General features: G+C 39.2%; 1 protein-coding gene across 1 annotated transcript in view; it reads left to right on the top strand.

The window, feature by feature from the left end:
• Window positions 1-3,718: 3,718 nt before the first annotated feature.
• Window positions 3,719-15,682, top strand: part of LOC104072298 (transportin-1-like) — a gene marked incomplete at both ends in the record, with an annotated part of 31,512 nt that continues 19,548 nt past the window's right edge. Inside the window, one exon of the mRNA XM_009586953.1 lies at window positions 3,719-3,807. Coding sequence (XP_009585248.1) covers window positions 3,719-3,807 — 89 coding nt within the window. The remainder of the gene's footprint in view (window positions 3,808-15,682) is intronic.

Genomic DNA, 15,682 nt, shown 5'->3' with positions numbered 1-15,682 from the left:
GGGGGAGTGCCCCTGGCGGAGCCGCCGCCTGCACGCCCTCGTTGGCCTGCTGGCTCTGACACTGCGCGTTCTGCTACGTTCTGCTTGCCTGGAAGCCCGAGCCTAAAGCTACTCATTAGACTCGTCAAAATTCATGGGAAGGGGGAAATCTACTGTATATGGCTTCTTGTGCTGCTTTGCAGTGCGTTTGGTGTTAGTGTTGCCTCTCTTGATTGTAGAAGTGATGAAATAGCAAGATTTTAACGAACAAAGATTGAGAGAGTAAAATTTTATATTAAGACTGATAGAAGTATAGGTCTTGAAAAATAAAGTCCTCATCTACTATCTGCTGCTCCTTGAGCTGGCCATATAAGTGCTTTAAAATGCCTAGAAGTCCTGAAATTCTGTGAAGGATAAGAGTTTATCATCTTGATCCCTTTTTATTTACGGCATTTGCTTGAAGGTCTTCATAGAAAGCAATGAAATTTATTTAAGTACATAAGAACATATATGTGTGTGTGTATATATATATATTTTCGTTATTTTAAGAGTTTAGCTTGAAGCCAAATTTGTTCCACTTCTAGGCTGTCGTAACAGATGCGGTCAAGCTTAGGCTTCTGCTCTTATCTGAAAGGTGAAGGTAGTTTTCATCTCGATCAACTTGTTCTTGCAGCTGTGTTTCAGAGTTTTAAGATGCTATTGCTTCCTTTGAAAAATCCTAAACAGAAGTGTCTGACTAAGTACTGTTCTGATAATGCCCCAAACTTAAACAGATGCTCTTTAGTATTTAAAATAAAAAAGTGTTTATAGCAACAGTGTTTATAGTGTGGCTTTAATGTAAAGTTACATTTTAAAGCTCTGCTTCAAATAACTTAACAGCATCTGATTTGTTTATTGAAAAACAGCAGTGTACTTGCAGGATGGGCAATATAGGTGATGCTGTCTGTCTTGAAGATGAGTAGAAATTGACTCAACAAAAGTGCTGCTAACTGATGTTGGAATTCTTTTTAAATGATAGTGGTAATTCCCTGCTGTGCTGAGACAGCTGTGCTTTCAAGGAGGTCCTCATAGGTTGGCCTGTAAAGGTGAGAGAAGTGGCACATTTTTACCATTGTATTTATACCTCAGTTTGGGAAAATGTTCTAATACAACTTGACAGGCCATGTCCTATAACTTAAAAAATAAAGTGTATATATATTTATATATGTAGTCCTTTGAGACCGTTTCCACAAAAATATTGTGATGGCTGTTTTATTGTAGAATGCTACTTAGTAGAATGTCCAAGCAGAGTGGTGATTATTGGTTTCAAATTTAAAGTACTCACAGTCCGTAATTTTTTGTAAGATTATCAGTGTGTTGATTCTGTCATGCTCTTTCTTTATGACACTCTTTTGGCACATTTGGGTGCTTAGAGCTCAAATATAACAAAGTGGGGAGTATAGGTTAGCCAAAACCCTTTGTTAACAAAGTTATGAATTGGTAAGGCTTCAGATATTAGATATTTCTTGGAGTAAAGAAGAAAAAGTTGAAGTGGGTGAAGAAGTTGTTAAGAAAATATGGCCTATAAGCTATTCTTTGATTCCTAGACCAATTAAGTGTTTTCTCATTAAGTTTCTATTAAATACTGCTCTTTCAGTTCTTTCTGCTCACTTCTGCTGCTGTTTCCTACTTTGATCCATTGGAATTCACCATTGTTAGTAATGTTCAACTGACTGTTTTGGTAATTATGTTTCTGAAGCTTGGAGAAGAAGAAAAAAATTTCGAAATGTGCTACCCTACTTCTTGGCTGTCCTGAAAGAGCTCTTTGGCTTGGCATCTTTGACAACAATCTTTGGATGTGTGGTTTTTCCTTTCTAGGGGCCATGTGGAGTGTTCTATATTATTTTCACTTGCCTTGACCATCCTCCTGTTTACATTTCATCTCCTCTGTGTTTCACAGCAAAGAAGCCTGTGACTGTGAAAAGTATGCTTTACTCTCTTATTAAGTTGAAAGAGGACAGGCTTCTCTAGCAAAGTTACTACTTGATGCAAACAGCCTAAATATCTAAAATTGGAGTTTCTTAAGTTTGTAATTGAGACACTGGCTGTTGGTCATTGAAGGAAATGGATCCTATAGAACTGGAAGGGATTTACTGGGCCATCAAGTTCTAACATACATGTATTTGGCTAAGGTTTAGCTACTTTGAATGTTTAGAGATTTAGCTAAACAGCAAGTAAAGTAAATGCCTATGGAGCAAATAATCTTACTTCTTCTAAAAATCACTTTTTTTAAAATGTCTGATTGTTTGCCGTACTGATGATATCTAGTAGGTTTAGTAACTTCGAGGTGACATTGCACTGACTTAAAATATTGCTGTTGAGCGGAATATCTGTTTGTACCAGGCTGTGAGAACAGGATACAAGGAGAATGCCAGTTCACTGCTCTAGCCAAGCAGTGGCAGAATACTGGAAAATTTGAGGCAGAAGTAATGACAAATTTTAGGAAAAACAACTATATATTTTCACAGCTGTTCAGAAACGTAATCTTTCTTCCTGCAGTTGAGGATCATTTTGTTGTTTTGGGGTGTTTGGGGGTTTTTTATGAGACCATGGATAAGAATCATAGAATCATAGAATCATTAAGGTTGGAAAAGACCTCTAAGATCATCAAGTCCAACCGTTAACCCAACACCACCATGCCCACTAAACCATGTCCCTAAGCGCCTCATCTACACGTCTTTTAAATACTTCCAGGGATGGTGACTCCACCACTGCCCTTGGCAGCCTGTTCCAAGGCCTGACCACTCTTTCAGTGAAGAAGTTTTTCCTAATGTCCAGTCTAAACCTCCCTTAGCGCAACTTGAGGCCATTTCCTCTCGTCCTATCGCTACTTACTTGGGAGAAGAGACCAACCCCCACCTTGCTACAACCTCCGTTCAGGTAGTTGTAGAGCGCGATGAGGTCTTCCCTCAGCCTCCTCTTCTCCAGGCTAAACAGCCCCAGTTCCCTCAGCTGCTCCTCATAAGACTTATTCTCTAGACTCCTCACCAGCTTCGTTGCCCTTCTCTGGACACGCTCCAGCACCTCAGTGTCCTTCTTGTAGTGAGGGGCCCAAAACTGAACACAGTATTCGAGGTGCGGCCTCACCAGGGCCGAGTATAGGGGCACGATCACCTCCCTACTCCTGCTGGCCACACGATTTCTGATAAGCATGAAGTTCTTGGTGCAACTCGGTGCATTTGCAGTTAAACACGTTCTCATTGCTGAAAGCTCAGGCTGTGGCTAGTTAGCATCATAAAGGAGTATATGTCTAATATTAAAATGAGTAGCTTATCAAAATCATAGCTGTTGCATTTTAATGCTGAAATGCTTTTATTTATTGTTTAGGGGAAAAAAAAAGATGTATTATGGGATTGTGTCTCAGTGGATTCCTTAGGCTTGGCGGGCTTCTAAGTGTAAATATTGAAATCCAAAACTGTACAGAGAAAGCTTTTTTAGTGGCTTTACCAATATTTTTAAGGATCTATTAATTTCCGTGTCTGTCTCTGGATTTTTTCTTTTTTCACATTTCACCATAACTGAAAGCTATTGCTTCAGTAAGAAAATTACAGAAACTGTTTTTAGATTGTTCATACTCTGTATATTGTGAGCTTATAGTCACAGCTGGTTGAAGTGACACGACAATACATAACTCATTTAATAATCTTTGTATCCAGAAAGCTATAAATGTGGTGTGTAAAGATTCAACTTTCCTTAACAGTTTCTCTCTTCAGAAACTAGAACAACTCAATCAGTATCCAGATTTCAACAACTACTTGATTTTTGTTCTTACGAAGTTGAAGTCTGAAGGTAAGTTCTTGAGATACTGACTGTTTTATTCCACTTTTTTTTTTTGCCTTTTTTTTAATTTGTTTTATTTAGCTTGAAAGAAACAGGAAGCTGATGCCTATAGTCAGTTTGCTGGTTGGTCGAGCTCCATAGTCATGTAGAATTCATTAATCATCTCAGGAGTCTTTGTGGAAAAAAATCTGATAACTTATTGGTGTTTGTAGTTTCAGCCTTGGAATAGATTCCAGTCTAAATGTCCTATGAAATCTTCCCATAAATGTTGGAGCATCATACCTCTATCAGACTGCAGTGAAATAACTTTGATGAATCATGACTACATGCATTATAAAACATGTTGCTAAGTTCAGTTATGATAATGATCTTCCTAGTAATGAGACCGTTTACATATTTTGAAGATCACATCCTAGAATTGTCAGAAGATATTGTCTCTCAGAATCTTCATTCTGAAGTCTTAATTCTAGTAAAATGCAGTTAGAAATCAACTGGCTACTTACTGTTGTCTTATTCTTATGGATGTTAATACAAACTGCATATGGCATCCTGTGTAGCCTCTACCAGTTGATAAATTCAGACAATTCCTTAGCAATGATCAGGGTGTGTGAAAGATTGTCTTTCCAGCTACTGATTCGCGAGGTCTTTGACAGTGAAAGAAATTTGTTTCAAGATATGTTTTTGCACATCTGGCTTCTTTACATTTGTTTGTAATTAATGTATTCAATTGTTGGAGTTGTTTCCTGTGGTGGTTTGGTGTTTTTTTTTTTTTTTTTCCCTCCTTGGTGTCCTGCTACCAGTACTTTTTCTGCCTTCTAGTGTTTCACCTTTGGGTTTCTGGATGCTTGCTTTTTTCACTTTAAATTAGATTTTTCTTACATGTGGCCCTGTAACCTTCAAAGAATCAGCAAGAACATTTATCTTAAGTTTTAAGTAGTGTTTTGGTCATGCTGTCAGCTTACTTTGGGAGGAAGGAAAACAGAGAGGAGGAAGAAAGTATATTTTCATATTTGAGGGCTGGTGTATATCCCAATGTTTTTGTGTGTTCTATTTAGGAAGTCTCCTGATCATCTGTAAGGCTTGGGGGAATGCCTCAAGCTTGAGAGAGCTTTCAAGACTTGAATCAGCCAGGATATTAAATTTTTGAGCAAGGTGCTGGTGTAAATACACCATGTGCTTTATACCATTAACTGAAAAATGAAAAGCGGAGTGAGTCCGGTAGTGGGGTCTGGAGTTTGTACAAAGGATGTGACGAGAAGCTTTTTCCACATTTTTTTCCCCACAAGTTTGTTTTCTAACACTGCCTTACTTGCTAATTGCTGCTTCTTCATTCTGTTCACCACTTGTGCTTGACGTTCTAGATACTGATGTGTGCTTAGTGATGTGTCAGAATCTGTCTTCCCAACAGATCTCCTTAGATTATCTAGTAGTCTTCTTTTACCCTTCTTAATGTTTACACACATCAATCTCTTTGGAATTGGATGAAGAGTAGGAGATGCTAAGTATTGCAAAATGGTTGTATAAAGTTGTTTTATCTGAGGAAAAAAAAAAAAATAGGATCTGGCAGGATGAGCAGGCAAGCAAGTTGGGGAGAAGTAGCAAGTTAACTTCTAAGAAGAGGTGTTTGGCATCAGACTGCACTGATACCTCTCACAGGTACATCAGGTCTTTTGTGAGCTGAGAAGCAGCTGTTGCTTCAGAGATGCTCTTGTCCTGCATCAGTGACATTTTTAGAGTCATAATCTTTTGTCCAAAGCAACTGTTTTTTAACTTTGTATTTCTAGTTCAGGAAACTTGCAGAATATTGAAGGTGCCGTAACTGAGTCTGGTGTTGGTGCTTTTCATAGTATTTGCCAAGTTCTAAATACCCTGTTACTTTGCTTGGGTAGGACTAATGAGGGACGACAGAAGACTGTTGGTTGGATTTGCTTTGAATCCAACCAACAGCCCTCCGTCGTCCCTCATTAGTCCTGACTAAGCAAGGTAAAGAGATCGTTAGGACAGCTATTCAGTAGCTACACTACTCTTGCATCCTCTTTTTGACCAGTGGGCAAAAACGTGATGGACTCGTCCGGTAGATAACTGTTTTCAGTACAACTGGGAAAGTATTCTTTCCCTCCTGAAGAGGGTTCTGATGGCGGTCTGTCCTACAGCCTTGCCAAGTTTGTTGGCTAGGGGAAAGAACTAGTGTGCGTTACGCCACAGACCAAAGCATAGCATACTGTTGGAAGTTCATGCTTCTGTTATGGCTGTACTGTCCCAGCAGAAGGAGCCATGAAAGTAAGCTTCCAACATCACTGACAGCTTATTCAATAAAAATTATGGTGTTTTGATAGTGCATGAGAAAAAGAGCTTGGTTTGATAGCAGATGGGACTAACCTTTGATTCAGTTTTTGCCTGTGTTGAAACCACTGCTGAGAAAACTGTGCTTAAGGATACATTTAGGTGACAGCTCCTAAATGGGGAATTCTGTAATGGTTGATTGAAATGTATGTTAAATACCCTCATTTTACTGTACTGGAGGTTGTACCAAATAATCTTTGGCCTGAGTCTTATGCCTCTGCAGGCAAATAACTTTGCAAGCAAACTTTTATTTGCAAGCAAGTAACTTTGCTTGCAAAGCTGGCTGTTTGACTGAGGCCTGCCTCTAAGATACTTAGGTAAACCTTATTTGTAGGGAATTTGCTTTGTTTTAGCACCAAAGGTATTATTTTTCAGTCGCCAAAAGTATTACTTCTTTTTCCCTCCAGTGTTAGCTTCATCAGGCTTCTGTGTCTGAATGCTTGTGACTTGCTGGTTTTAGGTCTATTGTGGTACTCCTACACGTATGTGGTGGTTTTCTTGGTTTTGTTTTTAAATTCTGTGGGCTTTGTTAAGCTGTCAAAGCTTATTAAGCTTGGGTCTTCCTGGAAACAGGTGTTGCCCTGCTACCATTTCATCAGTGAAAATATATGGCCTGGCTTGCAGCTATGACATATACATGCCCTAGCTATAAGCACTTCCTTTCTTTTTTTCTTTTAACTAGTGTGCGTTTCTAAAGATAGTGTTGTGAATCTGGACAAACCCCAATGTTACAAATATCGCAGAATATAAAAAATGTCAAGGAAACAACATTCAGTCCTGGAAGTCAGACAGCAGGCAAGCTGATGGAGTGAAATACGATCCCAAGCCATTAAAGATTGAGGTACAGTTCTCTAGAATGCACTTCCCAGGAGGCATGGTGCTTAGAGATCTTCTTTAGTTGGGTGAGATGGAGTCTGTCCAGATTAATTGAAAAATATGTGAATGAAAGAAACTTGGTTTTACTCATTTATCTGTAAATGAAAATATTACTCAGATGCTCTGTTAGTGTAGCTGTTCCTTCTTAGTTTGGCCGGTATAAAACCTGGCAGATAATGTAGTGGCACTGCCCTGCCTTAGTGTTGGTTTATGGGTTTTGTTTGTTTGGTGGGTTTTTTTGTTTGTTTTTGTTTGGTTTTTTCCTGGTGTCCCCTGAGCTGAGCTCAGAATCCTATAGGCTTCTGTATTCTGTTAATGAGTTGTTTTCTGGAGTGTGTGCATGTTGCTGCTGCTGCTTCTCAGATGACTTTCTGAATTTTATGTGTGGTTGACTGAAACAGTCCAGGGCTGCAAGGGAGTATCAGCTTTGCCTCTGTTGTTGCTTTCTTCGCTTACTTGCAGCTTCCCTTCTTTGTTCCAAGTCATGCATCTAAGTCCTCCTTTCCTTGTTTGCATTTTTGCTTCCTTAGTCCAGGTCTGTTTCCTTGAAGGAAAATACGAGAAAGCATTGTCCTAATTTCAGCCTCCTTGCTGTCTTGCCAAGGCCAGTTCTAGCTTTTAGTTAAGGTGCATTGAGGCAGTTGTCCAAGACATCTGAAGCACGAGGCAGGGCAGAGGAAAGACCTCTAGGTATCATAAGACGGACAATTCGTGCTGTAAGTGGAAATTCTGAGATTTCCAACCAAGTTGACCATAATGGTGAAATTCCCAAAGTTGTCCGTATCAAAGCCTTGCTTTTTTTATACCTTCTGTAAATGAATGCTCAGAAGATCCATTTTTTTTCCCATCTAAAGTAGACTGACAAAAATAGCATCCTTCTTAATTCATTTGTCTTGTCCTTTTGTAGAACAACTTTGTCCATTCTGTGGTGTTTTCTTCTTATTATTTTTAACCTGAAATTACACCATGCTTTATCTCACACAGCATCCTGAATTTCGTGAATGAGAGGTCGATCTGGCTTGTGCTAAATTATCAAAAGATGATGTCCATTGTCATTTGCCAAGAATACTCTCTAATCTTCATAAATTCAATTTTTCAGTTAGGGAGCATGATGACTCTGTGATTGGGTGTGATGACTGTTATAATCCTGCCATAATATTTTGTTGATGCAAGGTTGTATCAGCATACTGTGAGATGACAGGCCTACTTGCATCACAAAGACTACTGTGTTGCCTTCTGGTAACATTTCTCTGTTCAACTCTACTGAGAAACTAAATTGAGACTTTGTGTTTCTGCATGTATCCGTTCTCTGACTGTGATCTTCATACCTCTGAGCAAAAGAAGGGAAGCTGTCTTTATATGGGCTCAGAATTAATGTGGTATTCTACTTGGCCTAATATGGCCTTCATGTTGGTGGATGTTTCATACAAAAATTGCAATAACAGAAGTGGTGTCAAAGCTTACCACTTCTTAGGTAATATTTGACATACCTAATTCCTCTTTATGTGGAGAAAAAAGAACAACTACTGATATGATATCTATTCTAGTTAAGATTCACAATGTCCATTCTTATTCCCAAAACACACATGTCCCTTCTCAGATCTACCTTTTTTCCTTCTTAGACAAGAGACAGAGTCATGGTCAGTTTGTGCACAGTTTCTGTAAAGTTTTGTGTTTGTCTCCCTCTTCCCTGTCTGCTGGGCTCTTGGCAGGACCTAGGCTGATGGAAAAATATTGAGAGAAATGCATGATGGTCCTGGTAGCTTTCTGCTGGCCCGTTTAGCCGTAGTTGTCTATCCTGTTGCAGCTATACAAAGCCTTTGTGATTCTGATCTTGGATTGTGTGTTAATGACTGACTCTTTACCCCATCCTAATGTGGGAACTCTAGTCTTTGGTCTCAACAGAGTGTTATCTCAGTGGATTGACCATGGCCTGGTATAAGGTTGTTGCAGTCAAGGATCAGAATCCTTGAGATGAACTTTAAGTCTGAACGTGAATGAGCTGGGATTGAGAAAACTGTTTTAGTACTGCCTTTGTCATAAGCTTTAAGGATGGTCTTGTAAGTTTATTTCCAAAATGCTTAGGATTTTTATAAACCAGTTAAAGGTAGAGCAGTGTCTCTGCAACTTTTGATCTCGTTTAAGTCATCAGAATACCTTACTTTGACATGGAACCTTACCATGGAGGAAGGTCCTGTCCCCATCCCCCCTCCAACTTTTTGTTTTAATAGAAGCCTGCAGAGGTGGTAATTTATTTTCTGGTAATCATGACACTAATAATTCATCTAGCTCTGCAAGCAGAATTTGAAATGGCTTTTTATAAAATATTACTGGGATCCAAAGTGGTCTTGGGGGTTTGATGTGAATGTTTTCTGATGAGTGTTGGAATTTAAACTTGATCTGGACAGCCGTTTTCATGAGTCCATTTCATTATGAACTTTCTTGGCATGTTGGTGTTGAAAGATCTTTGAAGTTAAGCAAGAAAAAGACCATTGTGTGAGGTCAGGTGTTAATTCACCAGCTATCAGCTTCAGGAAGGTTTCTTTGATGAGCAGGATTAATCCAGAAAAGTGGTTCAGTAACTTTAACTGTTTAATTAAGACAAATGTCCCCCCTACCACTCCTGCCCCTCCCCCCCAATACCATCATCCTGCATGATGTCATTATTAAATATACCAAAATAACTGCCAAGGAGTGTATCTGATTGCATTACAACTCAGAAGTCAAGTCAGATTAATGTACCCTTACAGTTTAAAATGCTGCATCACATATGTAGTGTCCTGCTTAAACAATAGCAAAACTTTTTTTCTCTTAAGTTCAGATACATGAAGAATTACAAAAAGAAATTAAGCCTGAGTGAGTTTTAGTAATCAATGCATAAAGTAATTGAGGTGCATAAATATCTTAAGGGAACCCGAGTTATGAGATAATGAATTTTGTCAGATCACTAAAAATTCCATGTTTTTTTCCCGTATGCTGGTTAATTCTTCCTTTCCATGCTTCTGTAGAGATATTGTAGTGGAGATTTAAGGAAAAGGCTTCTTAAGTAGTTGTATGGCATACGTACTACATGTGAGAAGTGACAGATTTTTTGTTTATTTATTCTAAGTCTTGAAAGAAATTTTGAAGTTATCCAGGGGATTGTGGTATGTGATTCAGTGCTTCAGGAATGCTTTCCTGGAGCTCCTTATTCTGAGCATCCAGAATCAGAGTATCCGTTATTATCTCTTTACCTGTCCCTGAAGCCCATAGAAGGAAAGCATTGGAAAAGAACAAGTGAAAAACAAGTTTCTTGATCATAGAGAAGATTGCCAAAGAGCTACCAGGCATGAATCTTCCCCCAACACACACAATGGTCTTTGAGTAGTTACCGTAGAAGGCTCTGGGGCTACTGCCTGGGAATTCACTTGTGTCCAGAAGAAAAAAAAACGCTCCTGGAGATGCCTGCGAGAGATCCCAGGGAGCTAACAAGAATGGAACTGCCTCTAGAATTGACAAAACTCCTCGGGTAGCTACCTTGGAGGAGTCTAGGGCTGCTACCTGGGAATTCACTGGTCTCCAGAGGAGGCCGACACACTCCTGGAGGTGCGTGGGAGAATTCCCAGGACCTACAGGGCATGGACCTGCAACCAACATCGACAAAACTCCTTGGCTAGTTACCTTGGAGGAGTCTAAAGCTGCTATCTGAGAATTCACCTGTCTCCAGAGGAGACCAACACACAGTCCTGGAGACACCTGTTTCCAGGCTCCTGCAAGGAAGCCACCTGAGGAGTCTTGTGTGTGTTGGAGGCAGGTCCATGCTCTGTACCTTGCTGAGAGTCCGGCTAGGCCGCTTTGGTCTGTTTTGGCCTGTTGACTAGCCTAGTGCCTTCATGTACTTCATCACATTGGTTTAGGTTCCTCAAAAGTGCTGTTCACTGTAAGCATTTTGTGGACGAGTCTTGGAATGTATTTTCTCTTATGTAGCTTGTGGAGAGAAACGACAGAAGTTTTCAGGCTTTCCCTTGATTCTTAAGGTTATCAAACTTTCGGTTTTGTTTGCTATGCCTTTTTCTGAAGTTCACATAGTCTTGGGTAAGGTCTGTTTTGGACTCATAATAAATGTGACCTTTTTGGGGTAAGTTGGAGGTATTTAGCCCGCTATTTGAAGCCTTTCCTTAGTGCGTCTTATGAGCTGAATGTAGTCTGCTGCAAGGGGTATTTCATTGTATCTTTTTTTTAAGTCAAACTCTCCTACTAAAGTGATGTTTGATTGTTCCTCATGTCAAATCTAAGTGTACTTAAAATGCCAGTATCAAGCATCCCGATGTGGTGGTTTCCTACAGAAAGGGAAAGTGTTGCTGCTGTGATTTCGAAAGGCACTTCTGTCCACCAAGCAGTACTGGATTCAGTGCAGTCCTGTGGTGCTCCTACCTGAAAAAATGGTGCCTCCTACTTATGAGGTTATGTGCTGGTGTCTGATTTAGGATGTTATGGCTGCTAGGGAGCAACATCATTACGTCTTTCTAGATTGTCAGAAAGCAAACTTGCTGTGAGGCGTTAGGGTGATACAACAATTTCAGTGTGTTTGTTATCTTGCAGGGTGCAATTGGTTAGCTGACTGCTTTCATGAAGTCAAATCTAGCCTTGTAAAGGAATGCCCGTTACCACTTCTCACGTGCAAGTAAAAACGCCTTACCTTTAATGCCAAAAGGGATTGGAACCCAGAAAAAACCCAAATATTTTTCAGTAACACCAGTAAGAGTACCCACAGTATTTTTGGCCAGCTCCAGAATTGAGTATCTTTACTGAAAGCAATCTAAAGAGCCATGTAAAAGCACATCTTGATCCCACAGTCTGATGCTAATATAGATAACTGGCTAAGCATCTGCTGCTTTTGCAAAGCATTTAAAACTCCTTTCTTCTATAATGACATAATTCTCACTCTTCAGAACTACGTGAAGATTTTACTCACTGTACCTTCTGCTTTCAAAAGGTGTTCAGGAGGGACAGTGCCATGACAGAGTCATAAGTACCAATAATGACTACAGTCTGCATTCAGCTCAGTATAGGCAGCTTATAACAGCTTAGCCCTGCAGCACTGGACTGGGCATTCCTTCCTGGTGAGGTTGTCTGCTTCATCTGAAGTGGCACACACTGGCTGTTCAAGCAAGTATGGATTCAACAGTACAAATTTTTATTTTGGTATCTCCAAGGAAAAAGTGTTTACATAACTTCAAATGATGGATGTTCTCTGAATCAGAAGATATACTACTGATCAGAGGTAATTCTGACTGGCAAGCTTTAAGTCTCGAAGCTTTAAGCAGTCCAAAATGGCAAGCACTCACAGTTTACCCTCATTTTCCTCCCTCCCCAAAGAAAGGAGGCTGATGAAGTCATAGGTAGAAACTGAAACTAAAGAAGCTGAAGACAGATGTCAAATGACTTGGAACAGGAAGAGCAGCATGGTCACACATCAAAGGTTCTCAGATATAGTCTCATTTTCACTGGTACTCTAGCAGAGGATCAGTCACTTTGTTCTTAGTCCTTTGTTCTTGCATAGCCAAATATTAGAAAAAATTTAAGTTTCTAGGATAATAATAGAAGATGAAATTGTATAAAGGTGTATTGAATTAAAAGAAGGTCCATGCTCTCTATTTTAGTATTGTAGCTAGATGCACAGCTGCTTAGGAAGAACACCTCAACTAGTGCCAAAATTCTATTCTGCTGTTCACCAGAGTGTAATCTAATATTGCTAATTGAAAATTTGGTTATAGTGTCCAGAAAAGCCAGAACGAAAAAAAAAAATAGGAAACACACTGAATACAGGCTTAAGAAATAAAAATGAGAAAGTTTTGTCTTGAATTAATTGGGCATTATAGGGGAAGAAGCCTTACTTGCAAGGAAGGGTATCAGAGAAACAAAGTAGTCTGGCTTTATAGCAAGACCTATACACACATGCCACCACACAACTTTCTGTTAAGCTATACCTATAGGATATAGACAGAAGGAGAAGTAATCAAAACTTCCAATGCACAGCACCTTATACAACACCAATGTTGGTGAGTGTCCTATATTTTGTGCTTCCCAGTACTCGCTTAGCAGTTTGAACAGTATTCTGAATACACAACCTCATTTTACTCATCCAATTAATCCTTGTGTTCCAACAGTTATTCATGTGACAGATTGTCACGTTTTAATATATAACATTTACCTTTGATATGTTCAGAGTGTGACATAACTTCATCTGACCAAGTAATTTCTTCAGATCAATTAATGACTCTAAATCCTAATTCATTGACTGCCAAATGAAGCAACTTCCTGTGGGAAGCTCATCATTTCCTTTTCCTATGCACTTGACTTAGTGCTACGGTACTTGTTGTCCACCCCTCCCCGCCCCTTCCCTCAACATATAAAAACCAAAGAGAAATGACATTACTTTTTATATGTTCTCAAACTGCAACAATATCCTGCATTCATTACATAGTTTGGGATCTAGTAGTGAATCAGACTCTTATCACACTGCATCTCCATTCCTGATTAAGGATTCTTCTGCTCTTGATAGAATTGTAGGACTGGTTTAACTGCAGGATCAGGAGGTGATACGTAAAATGGCATTAGAGAGGAAAAGTGCTGAGACAACCAGTTTGTGGGGATACAATAGAGAAGTTGAAAGTAGGAGTGAAACCAGAGGATTAGTTCTTTAAACTTCTCATGTTTTTGCAAGCCTGTAGAGATGTACAAATTCTGGCATTGTGATTGACCTGTGGTCATTATTAGTTAGAATGCAGAAACTTCCATAACTAACCAGCAAGCTAATTGTCAGCAGTTCAACACCCTTCTCATATTGTCCATAGCTCAGTTTTGTTTACAACACTGTCTTCAGAAGCATAGCTGTTGCTACTTACTATTCAATAAATATGCCACACACAGCATCAGCGGAACATTTCCAGCTCTGTTTTGGTGTCTTACAGATGTTCCTAAACTTAGGCAGTTGTGTCAAATTATTTTCCATGACTCACGTGAGTCAATTCAGCAGTTATTAATTTGAAAGTAGCCACTACATTTCAAGGTCATTTAGGTATTCACATACACTGAATGTTTTTGAAACATCCTCAGTCCTGCTTCTGACATAATAGTAAACCATACCACTTTAAGCCAAAAGTGTTAAATTTAAGGTTACTTAAAAGTCCAGCATCAAAAAAAAAAAAAAAAAAGTAGGATCTTTTTCTGCTAGGAAGCTCATGAAGGTGTCTCTGTACTGTATTCTTACACATTAGGACAGAAAAAATTATTCATCTTCTGCTTTCCATATGACACTGCCCTGGTGGGTTCCTTATTTTTTTTGTTTTAGCTCTTTTAAGAGACAACCAATGTCTCGTTAATGGAGCAGAAATCTTCATGCGCAACAGTGACACTAGTCATGATTTTTATCACATTTTGTATTTGTACATATTAATCCATATCCATTTTCAAACTTTAGTTTGAAAATCCATATCACTAGTTAAAACACACAGAATGACAGCTTATTTCTGAAAAAGGCTTTAACAGCTTTGAGACTGAAATTGACAGAGCAGTTTTTCTTTAGAAAAAGTCTCACCGTAACATTTAAAGTTGCCAATATCACAAGAGTAATAGGGCAAAATATAGCCATGCTCATAATCTTATATCACAGTCTGTGAACGGATAAATGCTGCCGTCATCCCAGTCACTCAGTTCTTTTAGCAATCTAAGAAGTTATGTTCTAAGGAAGAGAGGATGAAAAGGCATGGTGAAACAAATGCTCACCTGGACTTGCAGGTGAGCTACAAAAACCTCGTTGCTTTCACATATGCACCCTATGTCATACAAACACTTGTTAGAGGAAATAGGGCATTTTGAGAACACACTCTAGTTCTTAGAAGCACTGCAGTGCCCCTAAAATGATTGGTATCTGTGTAATGTGGGTATGCGTCCATTTGCTCTGTCTGTAAACCATTAAAATCTGGAACTGGTATTAGAGTCTTGCAACAGAATTGAAAATTTACTGAGAACCAAATGATGATTGTGTGATACGGTTTTATTATAAAGTGAGGCAATGTGAGAGGGGAATCTTCAACGGATGAACTGATTTGGCACCAAATGCTAGAGGTCTGCTTCGCTTTCCTTCTTTTACTTGTACTATATGTTCTTGTCAACTCTATACTTCCAGGCTGACTGAGATAGATGACTGTGATCTTTTTTGATGGCTGAAGCATATGGCTGACAGAACTTGTCACAGAGTCTATGAAGACTAAAGAGTGTCTTACTCAGCTCGTAGGCCATCTGCCTGTAATCTTGGTGTTACAGCAAGAACTCCATCCAGACCTACATTACTGTCTTCTGACAGTGTAGCTGTTAAGTTGTCGAATACCCTGGATTCCATAAATATCCCTGTGCAGTTCCATCAGAACATATTTTCTCAAATTAAGATTTCGACTCTTTTTTTAAATGCTGGAGTATCAAATTCTATCCAACTTCTCTAGCTCAAGTGGTTGGTGTTTGTTTAGCACTAAGTCCATCTTTGTGATTTCTGCTTGTCACCTCTCAGTATGTTGATAATTGGTTTTGCTTTTTGTTTTTAATCTTCTTGTTCTCGCTTCATGAATTCTTTTTCTTTTGTCAGAGATGTGACTTTCACTATGAATCCCTTGGAATCTTTGTTGCA

The sequence above is a fragment of the Fulmarus glacialis genome, unplaced genomic scaffold (genome assembly GCF_000690835.1).
Source record: "Fulmarus glacialis isolate BGI_N327 unplaced genomic scaffold, ASM69083v1 scaffold11591, whole genome shotgun sequence".
In the NCBI taxonomy this organism is placed as follows: Eukaryota; Metazoa; Chordata; class Aves; order Procellariiformes; family Procellariidae; genus Fulmarus; species Fulmarus glacialis.
This window is presented reverse-complemented; position numbering and strand designations above follow the sequence as displayed.